Here is a 24,486-nt window from a genome sequence, read left to right on the forward strand (position 1 = left end):
TCGAGGGGATCCTTTTCTCCTCGGCTCCCTTGTCTCCACGGTAACCAACCGATGATCTTTACTAAGCTTCCATGCGAACCTCCCTCTAATCCTTTGAAGGAATTTTTCTAATTCTATTTCGCATTCGCCACCGATCAGTGTCGAAAAGTTCCTTAAATCGAATCGTACAGAAAGGATTTCATCGAGAGCGTAAACTGGAATCGTGATCCTGATTTAAAAAACAGGGAAAATAGATTTTTATGGAAATATATTTAAATCCATACCGGTTAGTTTACCGTGTGACAACTGACTCGCAACGCGACGAATTCTGTTAGCTATCGGTATTGAAAAAATAAAAAGCAAAAAAAAAGAAATATTCATCCGGCGGTAAAATTGGATTTTCAGAAAAATTGTCATCGTTACACGACAGATACTGGTGGTTGGGGCGAAACGGGAGGACACCATGAGAAAGGTGGGAAAGGAAACGGTGAGAGGAGGTAGTGTCGTTCCTTTGTGACTAACGGGGTAGATTTTCGTGCTCGACGCTCGCAACTGCGCACAATTTGTGACGCGCAATGCGACGCCGGCGTCGTCGTCGACGACGAGTGCTCGACGCCTTTCAGACGCAGACGAAGCCGAGGACGAGCCGCGAAAGCGAACGTATCGCTTTCAATGGGGACTCGCCCATAGGCACCCATCTTTCCCCTCGTTTCCTCTATCAACCCCTCAGTTTTTCATCCGTGAAACGTAATAAATATCTTCTTTTCCTCTCTTTTTCTCGTATCCCCATCGTAAATCCTGACAATTTTTCTCCACTCTGTCCCTCGTTATTTATATATTTCTTTACCTGGTCAAGAATACAATGGGGTCAAGAAAGCAGCCTGTTTTCTTTGCGAAGTTTGAAAATTTTTCTTCAATTTCTTCCTTTTGAGAAGTTTGCGCTTTTATCACTCTCGGTTAGCAAAGAATTATAAATCAATCGAGGAAGGACTGAGCACTTGGTGGTTGTAAGGTCGTATCTTTGACACTCGTTCGAGTTCTAGCCGGAAATCCATTACCTGGTAATGGGTTTCCTGTAAAAAACGCCTCGGGCGTTCTTTGACGTCCTCGTTCAATAGTAATTCATCGACGAACGAAAGTCGTCAAAGAAACTCTGTGAAAAGCGTGTCGTGTCTTTTTCGCGACGTTAATCGAACAGCGAACGATTAACCGACAGATGAAACGAAAATTCTGTTCAACGTATGCGCATATATTTTTCCAACAGAAACATTGCAAAACTGGCGATGGAATCAAAAAATTCGCTCGTTTGCCGTGGACGCGGATACAGAGAAGAAGGGAGGGATAAAATAAACAGGAAAAATAAATGAAAAAGCAGGAGACGCTGCGATTTCAATTGAAATTCCTGCAGTATTCGATGGTGTAACATAAAAGCGCGGTATCCTTTTCAAAATGAGCACCCAACGAGCCCAGAGGGCTGTTTCTCGCCCGCCCCCTCTACCCTCCGCCCAGTCACACTTGGTCTCGCTCGTTTATCCATCTTTCTACTTTATTTTCATCTTCTCTTCTTTTTTTTCTTCTTTTCTTTTCCGCGTCGCGTCGATCCTCGTGCGTTCGCTGGTGCATTCGTTGCCGCGGGCTCGGATGTTTCAAACCAGGGGAAAAAAAAAATGATCTCTGAATTCTCCTTTAGCCGCTGGCTGTCTACTCTCCCCCCCCGATAAACGACCAGACAAATTTTCAGCCGACAGAATGAAATTTGTCTGACGTTGGAAACTATAAATTTCATCGATCTTTAGCGAGATATTAACGCTAAAACTATCGAACCAGCGAAAATCGCTGCTTTCAAGTTTCTTATTTTAATTTATGAACTTTATCAAAGTATTTTTGCTGGAATGCTAGGGGAGATCCGGGTCAAAATTGAAGATTCATTGAGTTTCGCTAGCGTTTACTCGGTATCGCGTTGGTAATACGTTTGAAGGAGGAGATCCGTGAAATCATTGGATCGTAATTGCTTGGCGAGGATGGAAGCCAAACGATCTAAGACCTTTCGACAAAGGAGAGCTCTTGGAACGATCAAACGTTCGAGAGATGATTTTCTTTTTCTATTCGCCAGGAAGCCGCAAAAGCACTCGGCTTGATAGGCCAGTGATCGCACGGTATATCCTCTATTGGCTTTCTCAATAGCCACATCTCTCTTGCAAATAGATCTCCAAGGGAAACTGGATTCGCGAAGATGTCGACAAGAAAGAAGTCGACAGATTGGATGTACGCGACTGGTGATGGGTTCGATAAAGGTCCTAGAATGATGCATAAAATTGACTGAATCCGAAGATCTTGGTATCTTGAAGTATAGTTGTTTCTTCGGGTTCTTGAAATTTCCAAGGAAACGATTCAACAGGAAGGAAGCAAGACTGAATTACCCGCCGTTAAATTCATCGTTTCTGTTCCTATTTCCATCTTCTTGGAGAGATCGTGTTCTGCAGGAAATCCTCGTTCAAGTTGTAAAAGTATCTCACATCCAACTCTCGTTCCTTCTTATCGCGCGAAAGAACTCGTGTCTAGGTCTTACCTCGGAGACTATACCGGAAATAAGTAAAGCTTTACGGTTAACACCAGCTTCCGTAAGAGAGAGGAGCGACGAAGAAATTAGCCGCGTACTTAAAACTTTTTCTATTTTTTTTTTCTTTTTTTTTCTTTTCGTTAACTTCAATGATTTTCGCTAAACAAAGGATCGTTTCGTTTATTTTCCAGCTAAAATAGCTGACAAGCCTTATATCCTGGCAACACGAGGTTTATTCAGTCGGTGCACGTTTCTTCTTTACCTCTATTTGTCCCGTCCATTCGCCTCGACCCTATGGTAGAATCGCGAAATACACAGCGAGCTTCCGGCTGGATAACCGGCATTTATTTTGTCGCGAAAAAGAGATCCCTTTTTTTTTTATCGTTATTTATCCTTTTCACCGTCAGACACTGCCAGAAATATTAGCTCCGTTATGGCGAGTAGTTGGTATTTTGTTTCGGAGAGGACACTGGCCAAAAATAAAACTCGAACCCGCGGTATTCTCTTCCGTTTTTCATTTTCAACTTATCGAACCCAGGAAGAAAAAAAAAATCAGGAAAGTGATTTAAAATGGCGCGTCGTGGAAACGGTCGTAATCGTCCGCGCGATAAATAAGAAAAGCACTCGGTCCGAGAAGTTCATATTTTATTGCGTAATAAAATATAAGCCGCAGAGGGTGGTCCGGAGGGATCCCCCGGGGTCAGCTGTCGGGGATTTATTAGGACGGCGTTGCACTTTCACGGAGAATCGGGTCAAAAACGCGACGCTGGAATTACGCGAAATGGAGCGGCTAGCGTGGCTGAAGTAAAGAGAGAAAGAAAAAATGACAGCGGGATAAAGGGAAATGTAAAAATAGAACTCGAGATGGAAAAACAGAACGAAGGAAAAGATGAATCGTTACTAATTCGGAAAGAAAAAAAAAAAAGGTTTGACCATTTTCGCTGGGTTAAGGTTAAGGGAAGAGTGACGGTTCGAGCAGTGACAAAAAGGGGATAATTCGTCAGTCGAGAAGAAGATATAACCGGGCGAAACGCATCCGTAGTCGGTGGTGTGGTGAAACGCAGCGAAGTAGTTGATGTCAGTCATTAGTCAGCCGTGAGAGTCGGCTACCGCGTTGGCAGAACAAGCGAGCAGAGCACCGGCAACTTTCGTAATTTGACGTAACAGATGCACCTGGTGAATTCGTAATACTTCCGAGAACCGTATATATCGGTTTCCGATATCGAATCCTGTCATTAAACCTAACGACGACGTATATTGAATTACAACGGAGCCGATTCTTCCCAAGATTGTTCCGTAACACCGGAGTCTTCCATCCTACTTCCTCTTCAAACATTTCCCGTATTTTTTGCTCGCTTCCTGTCTCCGTTCGATGAAAAATTATTTTCATTAACCGACTTGAAGAAAGGACGTGGTCACTCCCTTTTGCATCTTGTCGCAATAGAAAAATTCCATATAAAGTTTCTTTTATTTATCTAAAAAGCCGAAAGTTCATCCGCGGATACGATTCGATGGCAATTTAACTTTATGATATTTCTCCGTCGGAAAAATAAATGTTTGCCCACGAAAATTTTAATTATTTTACACGATAGCCATCGGAGTTTGCGCTTAACGAAGCCGGAATAATTTCGGTGAAAGGTAAAGCGTTGAGAGTTTCTCGCTTCTCGTTCGGTCATTATACATCGTGATTATATTGTGTCAAGAATGCGTGGAAAGTACAATTGAATAGCGTCAAACAAACCACGTCGCGTCGCGTCGCGTCGCGTCTATCCCGGCTGCTGAATTTCAGACAGCCGAGAGAAATTGAATTTCCCGCAAATTTAACGGGACAAGATATTTCTTGTGCCCGTTCGAGTTCGCCAACCGCTTGAATATCATTTTCAATTCGAGGCACGAATTTCAAATAACCCATCCACGCCGTCAAACGAGAGTATCAAGTGTATTTTATTCCTCGTGAAAAGTTCAAAGTACTATTCGCACCGGCCAATTCTTTTCTGAAATACGCGAACGAAAGAAAATGCTAGTAAAAAATGAAATTGCAATTGGTAATTGCAAGGATTAGGTAATCGATAGGTTGCAAGAGAAGCAGAGGTGATGGAGGCAAGATGGCCAGATTTCAGGTGGTCTATTAGCCAAGCGAACTGGGATTCTGATTAGGAACGAGACCCTTCGATACCTGGAAATGGCGTGCATTGTGTTCTCGACCCATTCACAGGGTCGTCACCAGTGTATCTGTCCTCGTGTACGTGTATCTACGTGTGTTGGCCCATGTAGCCTCGATTTCCATCCTATATACTATATACCTACCGGCCGTGATGAGCCCTTGAAGCCCCACAATGAACTAGTATTGTAACCAAGCCGTCCTGCAGAATGTGATTCTGCACGGAGCATCCGATAGAGGAAGCCAAAGTAACTTAATCGTCGAGTAGTATACGTTTCGGTTTCCTTTCAAATGCAATAAAGATCTCTTTCATAGGACATCTGAATCAACTTTGCCGTCAATTATCAATGGAACCAGTTTGTATCGAACCGATCTCTCTCTGTCTCTGTGCAGACTCTCTGATATTAATTGTAAGTAATCGAATCGTATCGAAGAGCTACTAATTATACATGAAAGCGCAGTGGCAGCTAATTAAAATGCATTATAATATCGACACCAGGAGGGAGGAGTTTTGGCAGAATCAATCGAACGGGGTCAGAGTGGAACGAGATTGATCGAACTATACGGTGTACACAATTGGACAGCTTTCAAAAACGATACGGGCATTTACCGTGAATTAGTGACAGGCTGTAGCTCGATATTCGCGATGATTACCCTCGATAAACACGTGATCGATATCGAAGACCGAGTACAATGACGAACGTTGAAACGCGCGGAAACTCCGCTTTCCCGTTCGCTCTACTTTCTACTTTCGCCCAAACCTTTCGTGTCTGTTTTTTCTTTTTTTTTTCTTCTTCTTCTTCTTTCTCCGCTAGTTTTCCATTAAACTTGAACGAGCAGCAGTGCTGCAGCTCGCGCATCGGGCCCGGGTTTCCTTGCCTAGAACAATAAAACGAACCGGGAACAACCCACCTAAGGGCATCGATAATTCATCCTCAACTACCGTCGATTCTTTGTCTTGGCATTCCCTACGATCCGTTTCCAGTTGTTCCCGATAATCTTCCTCCGATTGAATCAATTCCCGATCACACACGTATCGCTTCCGGCCAACTAATGTTTTCTTTCTTTTCGATTTTAAACGATATTACTTGACTCGTTTCGCAACAAACAGAGATTTCCGGATAATCTTTGTACGTTGATTGTTCCAGCTTGCAACAAGACTTATTACGGCGACGTGGGGAAAACTTACGACCTGGAACTTCATCGACCAAAGGAGGATAAGGTGCCTTACATTTGCAAGCTCACCTTTAGCGCACCGGGTGGCGATTTCGGAGACATCGTTCAGGTAAAATCTACTCTCTCGGTTGCAGGAAAATTGTAGGGCAAGGTAAGAAGGATCGGGGAGAAGGAAGAAAAACGAAGGGTGAAACTTTTAATAACGCAAATTGCTGGGATTGCGGGAGTTAGCCGGAAAAGCAACCGCGAATAGATCTGTGCCCGAATAAAGTTTCGCGGCAAACTTTTCCTCCACACTATGCGAAATTATTTATACGCTCGGTATTTGCTGGCCTCGACCATTTCCACGGCTATTTTTACCTGTTTGCCGTTTTTATCAAAGGAACTTGTTCGTTTCGAGCCGGTAATGCTGGGATGGAATTAGATGAAAAGCTTGCGAAGAGCGTTTAAAAGCAGGCTTCTATCATTTTTCTCTTCTTTTTTCGAGCGGTCGTTAGAGCCGATATTTTAATCAGGAAAAGCTGGTAGCTGGATTTTTCCTGGCTAACTATTAATGTCTGATAACTCGATTCGCGGTAATCGATACTTTGCTCTTTTAATCCTTGCTCCTCCGGGTGGAAAGTCAAATATATTTTCAGAGGAACGAGTACGAAGAATTGACGGAATTACTGTCTGGTCTGATTTCAGTTGACGTTCGACAGCTTCACCCTGGGGAAATTCGTGTCGTTCACAGCGGAGGGATGCCCGGACGGGTCGCTGCAAATTTCGGAGGCCCAGCGACCGGACGTTGGCGGCCTCTGGTGCGGAACATCCTGGGGTCCTGCGATTTACTACAGCGAGACACCAACCGTCTCTATCACGTTGAAGCTGCTCCGACTCAGCAAGGATCAGAAGGGATTCAATTTTGATTTCAGGATGGCGTACAAAATGATTAGAAAGTCCGATGCCGTGGTGCGCTACGGGAATCCCTTCGTTGGTACGTGATCGAGACATCTCTTGCCTTTTCAATCGGATTTTTTATCTTAATTCCTGTTTTAATTTTATAAAAATTTGCATATTTTTAATGGAAGGAATGACGCAAGCAACGGGAACACCATCGTCGACCGAGTCGACGTCAGCCTCTTCGTCGTCGAGCGAATACGCGAACAGTTCGATGGCTATGCCTATGCAGATGGTGGAACAGCCATCAACCAGCCCGAAACCGAGCAGCGAGCAATACCTCGGAGACCTGATATCCGGTACATACTGTTCGCGCATATTCAGCGACTGCGACCGGAAGAAGTGCAGGCTCCAGTCGCCCAACTTTCCCGGCCTCTACCCGCGCAATCTCACCTGCTACTACGCGGTAAGTCCCGTGGGAATTTTCGGCTGGAAACTTTCGAAGAAGCTGCTCGTAAACCATGGAATACCGAACAAGAATAACCCGAGGGAACCCGACACATTTTCTGGATCTTCTCCCTTCTTTTCCCTTTTTTCCTTCTTCCTAGTCCAAAGGGACGTGGCATTAATTTTGTGAAGTTCAAAAGAACGATAAAACCTTTTGTTTTTGATTAACGAAACTCGTCGTTGATAAATTTTATGCGGAAACTAATTTCCGTATTTCCATTTTCGCAGTCGTCGAAGAGCGAACAAGAGAGGAAGTAACTAGTTGGAGGAACCGCGAAATTTCAAAAGCTACCCATCGAAGTGTATTTAGCGTAAAGTCCGTTCGTGCTGACCAAAGCCGAGAGAATAATGGTTCACGGTAGCGTCGTAAATTTTCGTTGAAATGCCAACATTGTTGTTGTTGTTGTTGTTGTTGTTGTTGTTGTTGTTGTTGGTCGGTTTGGTCCCGGTTCGTTTCGAAGCAACTGCACACATCGAGGCCCGATCCGTTCAATTTGCTCGGGCTGCCGCGATTTCACGTTGAAATACGGCTTCTCGGATTACCGGCTGTGTTTTGCGTGTCGCTAGGAACCCTTTAATGCCTCTGCTCCGCACACCTACGCAAACCTGAACAGCTCTGTTAATATTCATTACAGGGACAGCGTATTCGATTTGTCCAGATCGGATCGCCTTTAACCGGCTGAGTTTGCATCGATCTCGATGAAATTTTCAACACACGCATAACTTATTTAAATCTACGAAAGGCATATTTAAGTTGAAAAATTACCCTTCACTATTTTGACAATTTCAAAACAACAAAAGCACGTATCTTGATAAATTATAGCTTCTCAAAAAACCTCAAGTCATTTGGTACAATTTTAAACGAATTGATGAAATGACACTGTACGCGTGTAAGGAATAGATGAGAGGGAACGAAGAAGCGTTTCATAAAGAAGATTAAGAGGAGGATGGGTAACAAGTTCATTCCGTTTTAATCGTGTGACACAGGTGAGGCAGCACGATGTACCACCAGGGAAACACGCCTTAATTTCGGTGAAACAACCTCGGGGTCAATTGGTTGCCATTAGGGCACGGGCAGCCACCCAGGCGGAATCATCGCCCCGTGAACTTCGCCTCTGGAAGGATTGCGACGTGGTTCAGGTACCTATATACCACATAAAATGTTCCAAAGCCTTTCAGAATTCTTTAAAAATGACGAAAATACAATATTATTGCAAAGAGAAGGGTTCACGTAGAAGAACTATACATACTAGGACCAAGATAAATTCACAGAGGATATGGAAACGGCTGCACGTGACCATGGTTGCCATAAAACCGAACAGCCGTTGGTTCGCATGGTAATCTCAGATCCACTTCTTAAATCACCTACATAGTCTTTCGCGAGCTCTCCTCTAGCCATCGGCGAATTTATCGATCTACATAGAGAGAGAGAGAGAGAGATAGAGAATGGTAGCAAGTTACCTAAATTCGAATGGGGGATGAAGGCTGTGCCGTGTGGTCTAAGTTGATAAGGACAATTTATTGGCAGACTATGGGAGAACGTTAGATAAGGAAGATAATGTAGAGAATCTAACGGGTGTTTCCAAAATGTTATTGGAAAATTGATCAGACCTGTATTAAATCCTACGATCTTCTTTCGTAATTCTGTAAATAATTAATTCTAAATAATGTCTATCGTCTAGTTTGTAATCTTCGCACCGTTTTACCTACGCTACGGTATCAGAATTCGAAAGATAACTCTATTTTCGGCGCAGGATTACGTGACCGTGTACGACGGCTACACCACCCGAGATCCGGTGATCCTGAAATTTTGCGGAGGAGGAGAACCAGTGCCAGAGGCGACCAGCAGCGGAACGGAGATCCTCGTCGAGTTCACCACGTCTCCTTACGGCACGTTTCTGCACCCCACACCGCCCCACTCTCTCCACGGCTTTCAATTAGAAGTGCAAGTACGTGGTAATTCTCTTGAAACATTCAGAAGAGAGGGGCCCGGAAACGCCGGGCATGCTTTACACCTGACGGAGCAAAGTACGGCCTGTTCATGGGTCGCATTTAAATGGATAACCGAACCAACGACCCCATTCGACATTTTTCACGTAGAGCACGTCGGTTACACCGATCAACCCCGGTTGCAACTCGCCTTTTTAATGAATTTTAGAAAAACGATCGATGCTTGTCTGTTCTTTCTTATAGGTGAAGTTTGTGGACGCAGACTCTCCGACGTACGCGAAAAACAAACACTGCGAGTTCTGGCTTCAAGGTAGCGGCGGAGGAGTGCTGGCTTCGCCTAGACACTCGTTGCCTAGGAACAGCACCTGTTTGTACCATCTTCGTGGAGCAGGGCTAACGCTACCGAGTCCGACACCGCCTCGTCCTTTGCCAAAGTTTCCGGAACAGAGGCCAGGAACGGTATGGAGGAGGCCAGCACCGCGGCCTGTACAGCCACAGTTTCGCGTGTGGCTGTCGATCCTCAAGTTTCACGTGGGTACCAGCTTGTCCACCGGCGGCGACGAGGACTGCTCTACCACCCTGATAGTATGGGACGGCGAGATGATGCCGTTGTCCGAGTGCAACGACCTCCTCTGGTTCGTTGAACCGATCTCTGATTAATTGCTAGACACTCGAAACTCGAAACTCGAAACTCGAAACTCGAAACTCGAAACTCGAAACCCTGTCCTGACTGCGATCAACGCCTCTGGTGCTTGGTCGGTGCTTCTGCTGATTGCTTTAGCAACTCGAGTTTGCCTTCTTCCTTCGCTGTAAGATGTTTCTGTGGCTTAAAGTTTCAAGCTCCAAGATTCCAAGCTAATCGTAGTTCGAAACATCCTCCAGCATTTGTTTGTTTATTTTAAACGACGAACGCAAAACATTTCTAACATCGAATCTCTCTGCCTTGAACAGCGAAATTGAGCATCAGAGACACGCGGACAGATCGGCAGAACCCGCTCATCCACTCGCGGCCCGTCCAGCGGGCAACACCACGCTCCTGGCCCGCTACTGCAAGGACATGGTACCAAGGACCTGCGATCACGCGATCCTTCAGAACACCAGTCGTCCCTGTTCTCTCGGGGAGAGCTTCGTTTCAAGGGGAAGTAGCCTGACCATCGAGATGCGGATGGTCGAGTCGACGGCTCTCAGGCGAGTGTAACTCGATTGCGAACGGGTAGATGTAGCAGGCAACGGGGGGAAAAAAAGCGGTTTCCGTTTCAATTACAGACCCTCTCGAACACGCTCCGCGTGCCGTTTTATTCCCCGTTGTTTCACGATGAAACGCGCGCCCACTCCGCTATCGATCGACACCGCGTATTATGTTTTCTCTCGAGCGGCGATGTTCAAGAGATTTTACAGGGAATATTCATGGAAAATGAGCTAGCTTTCCCTTCGATGTTCCTTCCTTCTCGACGCGTTCCAATATTTCTCGCAACAAATTTTAATTTACATCCTACAAATTTACAAATCTACGCTCTTGTAAATTAAAAAAACTTCACACGACCCAATTTCGCCTGAATTCCTCGAAACGAGCCTCGCGAGATGCACGTCAAGTGTTTTCGCTTGAATATTTTCGAAATCGTCGTCTACATTGGTCGTAAACCGGATTGAAAACTCTCGGGAAGCTTTAAAGTGCCGTAAAAATTGATTTCGAGCGAAACGAAGAAAAAGGAACGAGCACGGAAGGCAAAGGTTACAATCACCCCATCGATTTCATCGCGCTTCACCAAAGGTTCCCGAGCTTTTCCCCCCGTTTTATCGGAGGGAACAAAAATACACGTTTTTATCTGCACTCTGAACAACAGCCCTGCTGCATTGATGAGTTCTCTTCTTTTTTTCCGGTTAAAAAATCTCTTTTCACCCTGTGCGCAGCCTCGTCTCGAGGCTCTTTTCCCGCGGTTCCACTTATAAAACCTCCACGCACCGTCATTGAAACGGATTAAATCGAACGGAAACTAAAGGAATTAAAATTGAACCGCGTTTGAAATTCTACCCGGCTACGTTAAATTTGCAAAATCTCTTCTACCCTTTATTTCTCTTTCTCTTTTTTTTCGCCCTCTTTTTTACTGCACTGTGGCTGTGAATATAAATTCGCTCGAAATTTGCCGGTGACACCGGCCTGCCGGAATCGATACGAAACGTTACACGCGAGGAATGTGGAAGTTTTACGACGAAGGCGGCGCAATATCTACCGCACTCGCGCCTTTTCGTTCTTCCTGCCATGCCGGCCCATGCTATCGCTTATTTAGTATAAGGAACGATTTCTGCCGCGCAGCTGGAAGAACGGAAGTCAAGGGAATACTGAATGCTCTTCAAAGTATTAGATCGTTGCATATTAAACGGTTGATTTTTAGACTAGTACAAAGTCTCTTCCCACGATTTCCTAATATTAAAAAATTCCAACCGATCGATCGATCGGTACTTCGGATTCATTCCCATTTAATTAACTCTTCAGCTTCTTCTTTTTTCTTTTTTTGATTGCGTAATCAGAAGCTTCGTCCCGGCTCTCGATACGTTTGCACTTTACTTCTGATTTATTGAATTTTTGTGACGGTTAATACAATATAACGAAAGGCAAGATATTGGGTTCGCGAAGAGCCGACGAGGCAAGGAAATCGAGATATTAAACGACGTATTTGTAATTAACGCGAAGGTGTCGAGGAACAGCGGAGTTCGTTCCACTCGGCGAAACTAAAAAGACGACACCGTTGTCGCGAGCCATTTATAATTCCCTGCGATCAAGATATTGTCTATCCAACGATGTTTAATAAAAGGCAGAGAGAAGAGTAGTTTCATGTGGAAAGGATTAAATAGACCGTGCTATACGTTCGCATTACTCGTACTCTCTCGTCGACTATCACGCTCGAACACGCACCTACGTGTCGAGTTTCTGTAAAAAAAAAAAAAAAAATAATAATAATAATAATAAAATGTAAATAACCCTCTTTGCTGACCCTATCGCGACGTCGTTGAACGGACATCGACAAGCTGGATAATTACGGAAATATCGAACATAGCGGCTGCCGATAGGTGGTGGTCGCCTCTGAAGGAAATAATTACTCCTTTATTTATAATCAAATTTCAACGCGGCGTAAATGAGACTAATAATAAATTTTCTTCAGGCCGGTGAATTTTCGAGCACTCTACGAGTTCGTCGATCTTCATCAAGACGGTGATCCTTACGGAAGCGGTCCTTGTTCGAGGATCTTCTACAGCCGCAATCGGGATCATTATCCTGATCGCAGATTCCAAGCGCCTCGCGACATCTTCCTTTATGGCCGTGGCGGGGCGAAAAATATGAGGTGAGAGATCGTTCTTCTTATATCATTAGCGACATCTTTATGGAGCATAGAACAAGTAGAAGTAGTAATAATCCACAACATAGAAATCTTCAAAAATTTCTCAACCCTCTGTTCATCGACACCCAAACTCTAGACTCTAGACTCTAGAGGATACTTTTCACCCTCCGGAAAGTGAATTCCATCGGATCCCGAGGAATCGATGGAAAGTTTCCTAAGGCGGTAGTTAAGCTGGACGCGGTGCTTTATGGGTTTGTAAAGCGGACTTCACGCTCGAAGGGTTGAACCAGCCCTTTCTCTGACGATAGATCGTGGAAAACGATTACACGCGACGAAAGGTTTCTCCGATAAAGGGTGGAAATGCTGGCTCGTCGTTATCGTTGATAAACGCTCGCATATTCGACGTCGAGGAAATGCGACGTCCTCGCGATTTTATTCCTGTCACCCCTCGCGCGAAGGGTGCAAACAAGCCCAGACTGTTCGTCTGGTATTGTTGTTTGCTGGTAATATAGAATCGCCCCGTTGCCAGGCTGTTTCAACGTGCTCGTTTACTTTGTTTCTCGTTTATACCCCTGCGACTGGAGGAGGGTGAGAAGGAGCGAGGGGTGTCGAATTCAATGAAAATCTTCCTGCAACGTACTGTGCAGAGATGAGAAGATGACGAGCGGAATGTAAGTTCGATTAAATGCTGAAAATGTAGGGTAACACGGATTTTCCAGCTGCGTGTACCGATTCGAGGGCGAACACGACGAAATCGTGAAGCTGAGGTTCAACAAACTGCTGAATGGGAATCGAACTTGTCGCAGCGTCTCCAGTTCGGACTTTAATCGATTGTTATGCGTCGGTTCCGATCATTTCTCCGTAAAGGTACGTACATAAAACTTTGTTTCCCAATAATTATTCTCTATCTGCTTCTAACGAGGGAACATTTTATTGTATTGTACTGTATTGTTTGATAAAAAACTAGAATTAGCGAAAGCCGATCGAAGCAAACAAATTAAACAGTTTAATTAAAATTAAATTACACAAATATGGAGTGTAATTATTAATGAAAGTAAACAGAATGAAACGAGGTAGAATATAACGCAGGGAATAAAGTAAATAAATAAAAAACAATAGACATGGTGTTAAATGGAAAATGCAAAAAACATTCTGAAGAATCTGTGCATCCGTTAATTTGCAATCCATTCGCGCGTAATTTAAATATGCAAAATTCTGTTTCAACGATCCCTCCGATGAGCTAATAATGATTTTAATCTAAACTTCCGTCCGCGCTGAGGAAAAGAAAGCGTCGATTGTTTCTCCATTAGGGATCGCTCGGTAATTAAGAAAAATGAGATGCAAAATCGAGCCGTATGAACGTTTTCGTGTCCAGATGAATCTGAATTTCCGATCGAATTCCGAGCCGCATTCGTTATCGATTCGGAGATTTACGAGAGTCACGGCAATCGTATTCGCGAATTTAAAGCGCAATTAGGGGGACGCCGATGCTCTCGAATGCGGCGTCACGTTTTGTGAATGCACGGCAATCGTAATAATCTGTCGACTAATTAATTTCTAATTGACACGAATTTTCACGAATAATCCACAGGTGCTCGATCTTCCATGGCCGAACGCTCCTCCCGTTCAAAAGGATTGTCTTTGCTCGAATCGTTCTCTCCCCATGAACGTTAAATCCACGTCGAACATCGTCGAGGTGCATTTCACGGTGCTCTCGATGGACGCGTTGGACGATTACAATAATCTGTTCTTCGAGGGTATCTGGGATTTTGTGAAGACCAATCCGTGTTTGCAGAAACGCAGGATGAGAGGACCATCCGGGGAGATCAAGTATAAATCGCCGATCACCGATGAGGATGAGGTAAGAGCTCCGTTTCAATGCGATTAACGCGTCGCACACTGGGCCAGACGGCGAATCTAGGTGGAAAAATATCATTTTTAACAACTTATACCAACTTGTAAGAATAATCTTCAAATTTCAGCTGATTAGAAGTGTAAAGAAAGTTTATATTTCAGAAAAATTGCGAGAAACATCCATGGTTGATCGATCCAGGACCGAATCAGTACCTCTACGTGAAGATGCACGGCACGATAATGTCGAACAGCAGCAAGTGCTCGACGAAGAACCGCATCGTGGTGCACACAGGTGGTGCAATCCACGTGTCCGTGTGTCCGAAACCGCCGATAGAATCGAGGCACCACGTGGTGGAGGTGTTCAGCGACGGCTGGGCCGTCAGCAGCAACGCGATGATCCTTGCACCGAGTCAGGACCCCATCAGGACCATCGTTGTGGAGTTTCTCGTTAAGGAACCAGACACGTATACAGTCACCTGGCTCGAGCTCACCAGAAGGTAGCACATTCAAAATCCTTTCAAATCTTATCTTCCTATACCCTGTTCTTGTCTATCATCTGTTTATGATTCTGTGCTCTACCAATAAAACAGCATCCGTTTTATCTCTGCTCTTACAGTTCAGTGATCTTGAATTAAGAAGAAGACTTACTCTTATCTTTCGCAGAAAGGCTATCCTTAATTTTCCAGGATAGCAACTTTCATAAATTGAAGCTGGAATTAAGTGTCAGCTTTATCTTTTAATTCTTCGAATAAAGCCTGTATTTTAAAGTAACGAATAGCTAGCTCTTACCGACGCAACTATCGAACAAATCATAGGCGAAGGGGTTAATGTAACGACTGATTTTATTCGATTTTATTCGATTTTATTCGACAGACCGTCGGTGACATCGACGGCAGGCCTGCAAATGCCTCGAGATTGCGACCAACGGTGTCCAGAGTTGGACGCCTGCATAAACGCGTCCCTCTGGTGCGACGGCATCTCCCACTGTCCATCAGGTTACGACGAGGCCTTGACCCATTGCTCGATGCTGTTGCAACTGCCTCCTCTGCATCTGGCTCTCGGTCTAATCGCGATCGTCACGATCCTAGCCGTGATCTGCTTCGTGATCTGGCGCATCTGCAGGCAACGGGCGAGTCGCTCGATATCGCAGCACAGGCTGAAGAGCATCAGCTCAGCGACGGCCATCATCGACGGCAAGGAAGTGATTTGCTGACACAGCGACAGTTCTGTGCGTTACGTCGAGGTCGACCGAGTGACCACCGTGTGACGATCACCTTTGGTCACCTTCGTTCGTCGTCGCGGTTGCCCGATCTGCCTGGTGTCCTCCTGAACGGTACACCTCCGCGACCACATCCGCCTTTACGTAACGCGCAGAACTGTTCCTCTGTAAGAATGCTTCGCTCGACGTATAGATTAGATTCTAATCGATTCTCCGACTCTCCGTTCGACGACTCGAATCACCCTTTCGTTTCTTCGCCCTCGTTCGAGAGTCGAACGATTTCCAGAGACTCGTTTGGCTCTTCCGACGCATCCGTCACCTCCCAATAAGCGCAACAGGGAATCGAATTGTTTTAACGAGGACAATAAGTAAAGTGAAAAAATCCTAGCGATATCCTTTCGCTCGCGCTAGTAGTATAACTTAGCGGCAACTGATTCTTCGTAGAGTATACCGTTAGAATAAAATAAATTTCCGAAACGTCGAACGGAGACACGAGCAGGAAGCTGTTCTTAGTAGTAGTCGTTCGATCGGCCGTCGAGAAGCCGATCGACGTGACAGCGAAGGCACGATTTTAAGTTCGCTCTTCTCAACATCGCTCTCTCCTCTTCACTTCCGGTGAACCACGCGAGATGTTCTGTAAAAAATAATCGATCGAAATCGCACCGTTGTTCGGATGAATCGAGGCGTTTCGTTTCGAACCGGAGATGATCAAGATTGTTGGGAAATTTTCCTTCGTATAGATATAGATTCCAAGGAGAATGGACATGGAACCACGAGAAATCTCCGAGCAGTCTGAATCATCTTTCTCTTAAATGAAAAAAAAAAAAAGATATACTAGAGATACTTGACCAAATGTTTCAAGCGATTATCGTTTTAGGGGACTTAATGATAATTACACTAGCGGATAAGACTTCGACGGAAGAAGGAAAGGTAGAATCTATGGTAGCCTGAGATTATGTGATACAATATACTGTTTCTGAAATGCTGTTTTCCTCGGAGCTGTGCTCCGTTTAATAATTGTTACACCCGGCTAGGGTGGTCGAATCGGCATTACGATTCAGGGTGTTCAGGGTCGACACCCGACGACTCGTACACCATGTTCATACTTGTACATAATTATTTATCTATTTGTATCGGATGATAATGCCGTTTTAGCACGCGTCTCCGTTCTTACGATCACGTTTTTTAAGCTCAAACTCGCAAACATGGTCATTCAAATTTCGTAAATTCGATCTCAACGATTGTATCGGTCGTTTCGGTAATTATTTAAATTACTCTAAATAATTAAAAATAGAATAGTAATCTAAATAATTACCGTCGTTTCTTATTTCGAATCATCGGAGAAGCGTGAGTGCGAACGGAGACCTGTACCAAACCGCTTCACTATTAGCCACTAAGCACACAGCTCGGAAAGAAATGTCAGAAGAACCGAAGATGATAAAAGAAATTGAGAAGAGCGCCGCGATTAAACACATTACCGTCGACTAACCGGAATTACCGTCATCGTTTTCTCGCTGTTTCAACCGTGCACGTAACGATCATTCGGAAGATAGAAAGTCCAGGAAACGAAAGCCGAACAGCAACGTCGAAACCGAGCCTCCATATTATACGTTGATCAATGACAATCGTTAATGTATCGATTTATTAATTGTATGCTTCAAGTAGACCGCCCAAGCGGCAGCAGCAACGTCGCGAGACGAAGGTAAAACCTTCTCGTCGAGATTTCCATACCACGACTTCGTCCTAACGTGAAGACTTTTTTATCTTTAAAAAAAACGCGTCCTCTTATTTCGTACGTTTACGGGGTTTATTCGCTCTCTCGTTCGCTCGATACGAATCGGTCATTCTTCTTCTACTCGACGAATTCTCTATCTATCTCTATATGTATATCTCTCTCGCTCTTTCTCGTCAAACAAATCCATTTTTTCGGATATTCCCGATTCATGTTTCTTGCGTTGCGGGGACCAAAAATGAAAGAAACGCGTACGACCGCTGGAATTGGCCGTGCCAAAATACCATCATCTCGTTCACTGTTTCTCTTCTCTCTCTCTCTCTCTCTCTCTTGGTTAGTTCGGTTGGCTCGCGTGATTCCGTTGGTCCGGCGCGATCAATACCAAATACATACATTTACAGAGAATCGAAGACTGACTTTAGTTTCTCGCGTTCAATCGTTGCTGTTGCTCCAGCGATTCCGTGATAACACACGAGATGCACACTTCTCAGTTCACTGCCATTTCCGTTTTATCGCACACATTGTGTCGCGGATCGGTTTCGAGTGATCGTGATAACGTATCAGAAGGAAATCGTCGAACAAGAAAACGAGAGAAAACACACCTCGATACGTTGCGTTCGATTAAACGTTTTCTCCTGTTCGTTAATCAAAGTTTCGATGTAATTAACAAGGGCTGCCAATGAAAGATAATCATTCGAAATAATTCTAAAGTTTATTCAGACTCAAGCTTACAAGTTCGATACGACACTGGACAAAGAGAGACAAGACCGTGTATAAGATCATTATAAAAAAAATCTGTACCATAAATGATCGAAGGATCGAGATAAATTGTAAACGCAACTCGCACAAAGGTCTTCGTAACTGTGTGTACTTGAATTATTCTTGATCTCGATCCTTAAGAAAACACAGATACACGACGCAAAACAACGACGACGATCTAAAGGGTGAACAGCGGGGAATGAAGTTATGCGCGCGACAAATAAATACTCTCCTCTGGTGGCCACGTATTTTCGCGTATTCACCTACGAAAAAGGTTTATCGCAGGCGAGCGTTTCAATCGATTGGCAAACGAGCACCAACCAACCGCTGCGCTGGTTCAGTTGCAATTTATCGGCGAACCTTTATTGACACGGTGTATGAAAACGTGGCCCCGGTGTTTGGAGACACCCGCAGGGTAAGGGCCATCGACTGGCGAATCGCGTGGACTGTAGTAAACGAACGCACCCTCGACGCGATCGTAACTTGTTTGCACGATGGTAGCTCTATTAATCTGGTTGCATCCCTCTTTTGTTTCCTTTCTTCGCTGCAACTCGGTTATATTACCAGATACACGCGCTACTTTCTCTTGCAATCTGCAAACGATAGAAAAAATTAGTTAACACTCGGATGAAATTGAAATTATTCTAATCGCTCCATCGAACTATTGAAACAAGTTACAAAGATAAAACTAGTCAGATAGCCCTCGCGACAGGTGTATGTGTAAATAGATAGTAAAATCGTCGCGAAATCGACGAACGACGCGATTGTAAATAAACCTAAGATACACAGACACGTACGAGTTTTAACTAATTCTAGATCACGATCTAAGCTACCAGGTAAACTATGTAGACGATTAGACGTTACTAATTACAATGTAAACCATATCCATGAGCGCGCTGGAATTCAAAGACGAAACGTTGCCGTCGATTCGCTGCCAGCCTTTTCTTCTCGCAACTTACCGGGCCATTTGATCATTTCAAAATCTTTTCTTCGTTTGTATTTGAATTCGAAACCTTGAATACTACAAGTTCTCCGATGTTTCAGCTCCTTGGTAACTGCTAGAATAGGTAGAAAAATAATTGTTTTAAGAATCAAAATAAGGTATACACAGTTCCAGGAAGTTTGCGAGAAATTATGGTACACACCAGTCCCCGTTGATAAATCAAGAAAGGAAGAAACGATTTCGTTATTCCGTCAGGCGTGTCGAATCGACAAAATTCGCGCGGTTTCTATGTACATAATTAAGCGTAAGTGTTAAACGAATATCGTGAATACCAAGAAACCGCACAACACGATTAAGTTTAATCATTTCTCGACAAACTGTTACGTGTAACAAAAAAGAAAAGGAAATGATGTAAAATCGGGAGGGAGTTTAAAACTCGTCGGATTGACTTGTACAGCGTTTTAGGCCTGTCCACGAACGAGGATCCTCGTGTTGCTCATACCCATCGTTATTACTCATCTTCTCTGAAAAAAGAAAAAAAAAATATATGATAGAGTAGATAAAGTGCGAATAATCATATCGGACCGTGTCAATATTTTAGAACATTGAATTGACATGTAGTTAATAATTATCAATTATTTGCTATAGAAATCGGATGGGTAAAACAATTTGGATCACAAAGGTAATCCCGGTGGACTGGCCTGATTTATCCAACAGCACGGAACTTTCACATGTTCCGAAACTCATCTCGAAGACTGCCGAAAAACGCTTATTGTTTCAAACGCTTCGGCGTCGCGCAATAATCATCGTTCAGGGCGGTTCGAATAACGAATAAGCGTTACATATTTTACTTTCACGTTGAATTACATCAGCAGACGGTAGCATTGATAGCACATCTTCCTTATTTGCGCTCTTTTCAAACTATCTCGTCACCTATTTTTGCAAACAATCACATACAATTTCTACTTCGGATAACTGCAACAGAAATCTAATATCACCGATCGTCGATAACATCTCACTCGACGCGACGCGACGGTTCAAAGCTTCCCGCGCAACGATTAATTCAAATGGAATGCACATTTTCAATATTCTTTGCCTGTTTACTTCAACTTTTCATTCGAATCACATCAATCGTACAGACCCGTAGACGGTTCTGCTGATCTCTTCAAACAGATTTTCCGCAATACGAAGGTTTTGAAAAGAAGATGTACATGCAATACCTCGGGATACAGAAATTTCCTCGATTCCTGACAGCAACAAAAATAAATAATCATTAACGATATAAGAACAGAATATCCGATTTACAGTAAGCGTGAAATTATAAAACAGATCCGACAATAACATACGAACGCATGTATACAACAATTTTGCGCATGCGACTGTGCACCGCATATATACTTGAAGGAAAATGTTAAGTAGCAAGAAGTATAGTCGTATCTCTCAGGTCGACGCGACATATACGTCACGGTAAAGGAGAAAATTAACAAATGATGTTCCAATGATTCATCGTCTGTTGTGAAATCTGTCGAAACGTCGCTTTCATGACGATGAATCATGTATGATATCTGTTCACTAACGCGTAAACTGAATTCATTCTCCTTTTTTCTATTTCAATTAAACCTACTCCGATAGAATACCTATGATAACGTCAACATAATAATTGATTCGTCTCGTTCGACCTGAAAGATACTTTTACAAATTGATTAACAAAAAAAACAATAGGGGATGGATCACTGTCAGCCGTAAACATTTGAACAGAACCTCCAAAAGACATGCTCACACAACATGCATATAGTTACTAATTATACCATTATTGATTACCGATTCGAATATCGAGTATGCGACATTTTTAATAAATTATTTTGAAGATTGCTCGGCTTGTTTACCCTGATTAATCTACCCCTTTTTGTAGTTTTCCTTCTGTAATAAAATGAAATAAACCGTATGCTCGATAACCTGATCCTTTTAAATTTTTCATTTTGAATAGTGTCACATGACTGTCAGGTTAGATACCTATGGAAAAATGAATCCCTAAAAGAAAATAAATATTGTGACATTACACACTCGAGATATATGTACAACATTGAAGGATTTTAAGATAAGAAGGATAATTCTATTTAAAAATGTGTAAAACGATGTTAATAGATGTTGAGAAAAGCTAGTATGATGATAAATTAACGATCTTAGTACTTTTTATGCTTATGTTGCCAGTACATTTTTTTTCCCGCCTCTCGGAACAATCGAACCTCCGCTAAAACGTCATCGAGTTTTTCTCAGCATCTCGTGACGTCAAGTAAAACCGTAATAATTGTCTTTTTTTGTTCCCCCACTATACTTCTTCTGTACCCACATTTCTCTTAAATCTACGTAACATATCTAACTTCTGTTAACTTCAAACGCAGTTACAGTATTCGTCACGAAAATAAAGTTACAGATACATATATATAGTACAGAATTCTTTGAAAACTTAGGTAAGCTCTAAATTAATCAGCAACGTTAACAGTTTCAGTATAAAGCTTGGTCGGGCAAGTTTGTGTGTCATTGTTTCGTAACAAGTGGGTAAACATAAGGTCTACGAAATTACCATAATTGAGTTCTTTAATCTACTTCCTCGGTCGATAGTTTAGCGAGAAGTAGGTGTGTCAGACGCTTTTTGTAATTATAACACGGTTGTTTCTTTTAATTATTACTTTTTACATGGTTAAAGAGGTAATTTTTTATTGCAGATCCTTTGTGTCCAGTCTTTTGTTAAAAACAAAACAGGCAAAATGAGTTACGGTTACCAAGTAAGTAAAATTATACAGGTTTTGAATAATGTAGTTAAGGTTTTCTACTATGTTTGCGATATAATATTAACAAAAGAGTGTGAATATCTGATTTTAATTTGAACTTGGTATCAAAGGGACCACCGGTGATTCAATTTCCGGGACATGTACCACCACCAACATCATTTGGAGCTCCACCTGGCACACCATCTGCCCCTGGTGGTGCTTCTGCTCCTCCTTATTCTCAAAGTGGCAATTTTGGTTTCACAAATGCTCCACCTACAACTTTTGGAATGCCACAGCCATATTCTCCTTATCCTTCGACTCCTTATCCTGTACAACCTAGTCATCCTGTTCCCGGACAATGCCCTGCTCCAGCACCAGGAGCTTATCCTCAATATATGCCTCAACCTGTTCCTCAATCTACCTCTCCTTATCCACCTCAACAGACACAACAATCATATTCTAATCAACCTTCTGGGTATCCACAACAGCAAAATTATGCTGTGTATCCAAATCTTCAAAGTGTACCAGAAGCAAAAGAATGTTTTGGTGGATCCTCTCCGTATCCATCCGGTCCTAATGCTTACTCAAATAATTCAAATCCCTATCAAGGTGGAAGCTATCCTGGGGGGCAGGGTGGTGGATCATACTCTCCTTATGGAAGTAAATCTGCCTCACCACGATCTTACCCAGCCCAAGCCCCCCGAAAAGATCAGTTTGCACCTAAGGTGAGACTAAGAAAACATGCATAGAAAATAACACTAGATTTTCATCAATTTCTAGTTATCATTCTTTGCCATTGCAAATTTTACAATCAACTTTTTATTGATTTCTGTTCTAGTTATCCCCTACTGTTGTACCATACGGTGATTTCGATCCGCGAGCAGATGCGGAAGCTTTAAGAAAGGCAATGAAAGGTTTTGGTACAGATGAAAAGACTATTATTAATGTACTTGCCAATCGCACTAATCTACAGCGTCAAGAGATTGCCGTTCAGTTTAAAACTTTGTACGGAAAGGTATGAAAAATTTTAATGAAACGTGTAACAATGTAATTAACACAAGCTTTTTTTTCATACAGGATTTAATAAAAGATTTGAAGTCCGAATTATCGGGCAACTTTGAAAAGTTAGTTCTCGGTATGATGATGCCATTGCCACAATATTATGCCAAGGAACTGCATGACGCAATGTCCGGTATCGGAACCGACGAATGCGTACTTATCGAGGTATTATGCACAATGTCTAACCACGAGATTCGGGTGATTAAACAAGCTTACGAAGCAAGTAAGTTCTACTCGCATTAATTATAAATTACCAAACACCATACATTTTCTAAGAACAATTGCAATTTATCCAGTGTACGGAAGATCATTAGAAGATGATTTGAGTGACGATACTTCCGGCAATTTCAAACGGTTAATGGTATCGTTGTGTTGTGCCAACAGAGATGAGTCATTCGATGTAGATCCTGCAGCCGCAGTAGAAGATGCCAAAGAACTTCTCAGAGCTGGTACATATTCTTCTGTACATATAACGCGATATGATTATCAACAGCTGTAAATAGTAATTTCTAATTTCTATTCAGGTGAACTTCGCTTTGGTACTGATGAATCAATATTCAATGCAATTCTTGTTCAGAGAAATGTTCCACAGTTGAGACAAATATTCCAAGAATATGAAAATATAACTGGTCACACTATCGAAGATGCAATTGAGAACGAATTTTCAGGTGATATTAAGAAGGGCCTCCTTGCAATTGGTATGTAATTGTTGTATCTTCAGTGTTTGTCACGATTGTTCTTTCTTTTTTTTTTTTTTTTTTTCTGTATTTTCACTGATATTAAATTCTATGATAGTGAAATGCGTGAAAAACAGAGCTGCCTTTTTCGCTGAACAATTATACAAAAGTATGAAAGGTTTCGGCACAGACGATACTCGTTTAATTAGACTGGTTACCACACGTTCTGAGATAGACATGGGAGAAATAAAAGAAGCATTCAGACAACAGTACGATGAATCGTTGGAAAACTTTATAGCCGTTAGTATAATTACTAATAAACATGCGTATAAATATAGAAATTGAATTTAATCTTGAGTCTGTTTCAGGGCGATTGTTCCGGTCATTACAAGAAATGCCTTCTGGCTCTTATTTCTTAAAACTGTAACAGCAACAAATGACAAATTCTTCCTTGTCGCATTTAAAACTCCAATCTATCAAGTATTAATGTTCACATAATTATTTATCACGCGTGTATTGGTATCGGATATATTACGGACAATATTTGTCTGGCATTGAAATACAATGTTCCTATATAAAACATTATTATATACAAATATTTACAACTATAAAGCTTTATACGTGTTTTACATTGAATCTCAAACTTCAGTACGTTTGTTGTTGAATTTGAATATCTGAAAGTCTACTATAACTACACCCCTAAAATATCAGAAATTGACAGATTTATAAAAATGACAACTATTCTTATATGATGTTTTTTTATCTTGTATAAGCTATATATACGTATATATTACAATTACTATGTTTATCTATATATATACTATGGATATAAAGAAAAATAAAAAATTGTTGTTAAACCAGTTCAATTTTTTTTGTTTAAATTGGGTACATTAAATAATAACTCAGTTGCTTTTTTTAAATC

General features: G+C 42.5%; 2 protein-coding genes across 14 annotated transcripts in view; both read left to right on the forward strand.

Moving 5' to 3' along the window:
* The window catches only part of LOC114878923, a 62,568-nt gene extending 41,551 nt beyond the window's left edge, over positions 1-21,017 (forward strand). For all 7 annotated transcript variants that reach the window (XM_046287735.1, XM_046287737.1, XM_029193245.2 and 4 more), the window contains 12 exons: positions 5,849-5,985; positions 6,564-6,852; positions 6,947-7,221; positions 8,250-8,402; positions 9,017-9,211; positions 9,456-9,847; positions 10,164-10,400; positions 12,374-12,553; positions 13,270-13,417; positions 14,142-14,411; positions 14,567-14,901; positions 15,278-21,017. In XM_046287735.1, the coding sequence (XP_046143691.1) occupies positions 5,849-5,985; positions 6,564-6,852; positions 6,947-7,221; positions 8,250-8,402; positions 9,017-9,211; positions 9,456-9,847; positions 10,164-10,400; positions 12,374-12,553; positions 13,270-13,417; positions 14,142-14,411; positions 14,567-14,901; positions 15,278-15,617 (2,951 nt within the window). In that variant the 3' untranslated portion in view covers positions 15,618-21,017. The remainder of the gene's footprint in view (positions 1-5,848; positions 5,986-6,563; positions 6,853-6,946; positions 7,222-8,249; positions 8,403-9,016; positions 9,212-9,455; positions 9,848-10,163; positions 10,401-12,373; positions 12,554-13,269; positions 13,418-14,141; positions 14,412-14,566; positions 14,902-15,277) is intronic.
* A 280-nt stretch (positions 21,018-21,297) lies between these two features.
* On the forward strand, positions 21,298-24,222 carry LOC114878924 (annexin B11-like). Of its 7 annotated transcripts, none has more exons than XM_029193248.2 (9): positions 21,298-21,528; positions 21,784-21,843; positions 21,960-22,553; positions 22,667-22,843; positions 22,906-23,110; positions 23,184-23,336; positions 23,412-23,585; positions 23,683-23,864; positions 23,933-24,222. In XM_029193248.2, exons 2-9 carry the CDS (start codon positions 21,826-21,828, stop codon positions 23,981-23,983), a joined length of 1,554 nt encoding a protein of 517 aa, XP_029049081.1. In that variant the 5' UTR covers positions 21,298-21,528; positions 21,784-21,825; the 3' UTR covers positions 23,984-24,222. The 7 variants fall into 7 exon arrangements, with proteins under 7 accessions (XP_029049081.1, XP_029049085.1, XP_029049084.1 ...); XM_029193251.2 differs by lacking the exon at positions 21,298-21,528 and adding an exon at positions 21,535-21,712; XM_029193249.2 differs by lacking the exon at positions 21,298-21,528 and adding an exon at positions 21,535-21,694.
* Positions 24,223-24,486: the final 264 nt, after the last annotated feature.

This window comes from Osmia bicornis, chromosome 11, assembly GCF_907164935.1.
Source record: "Osmia bicornis bicornis chromosome 11, iOsmBic2.1, whole genome shotgun sequence".
NCBI lineage: Eukaryota > Metazoa > Arthropoda > Insecta > Hymenoptera > Megachilidae > Osmia > Osmia bicornis.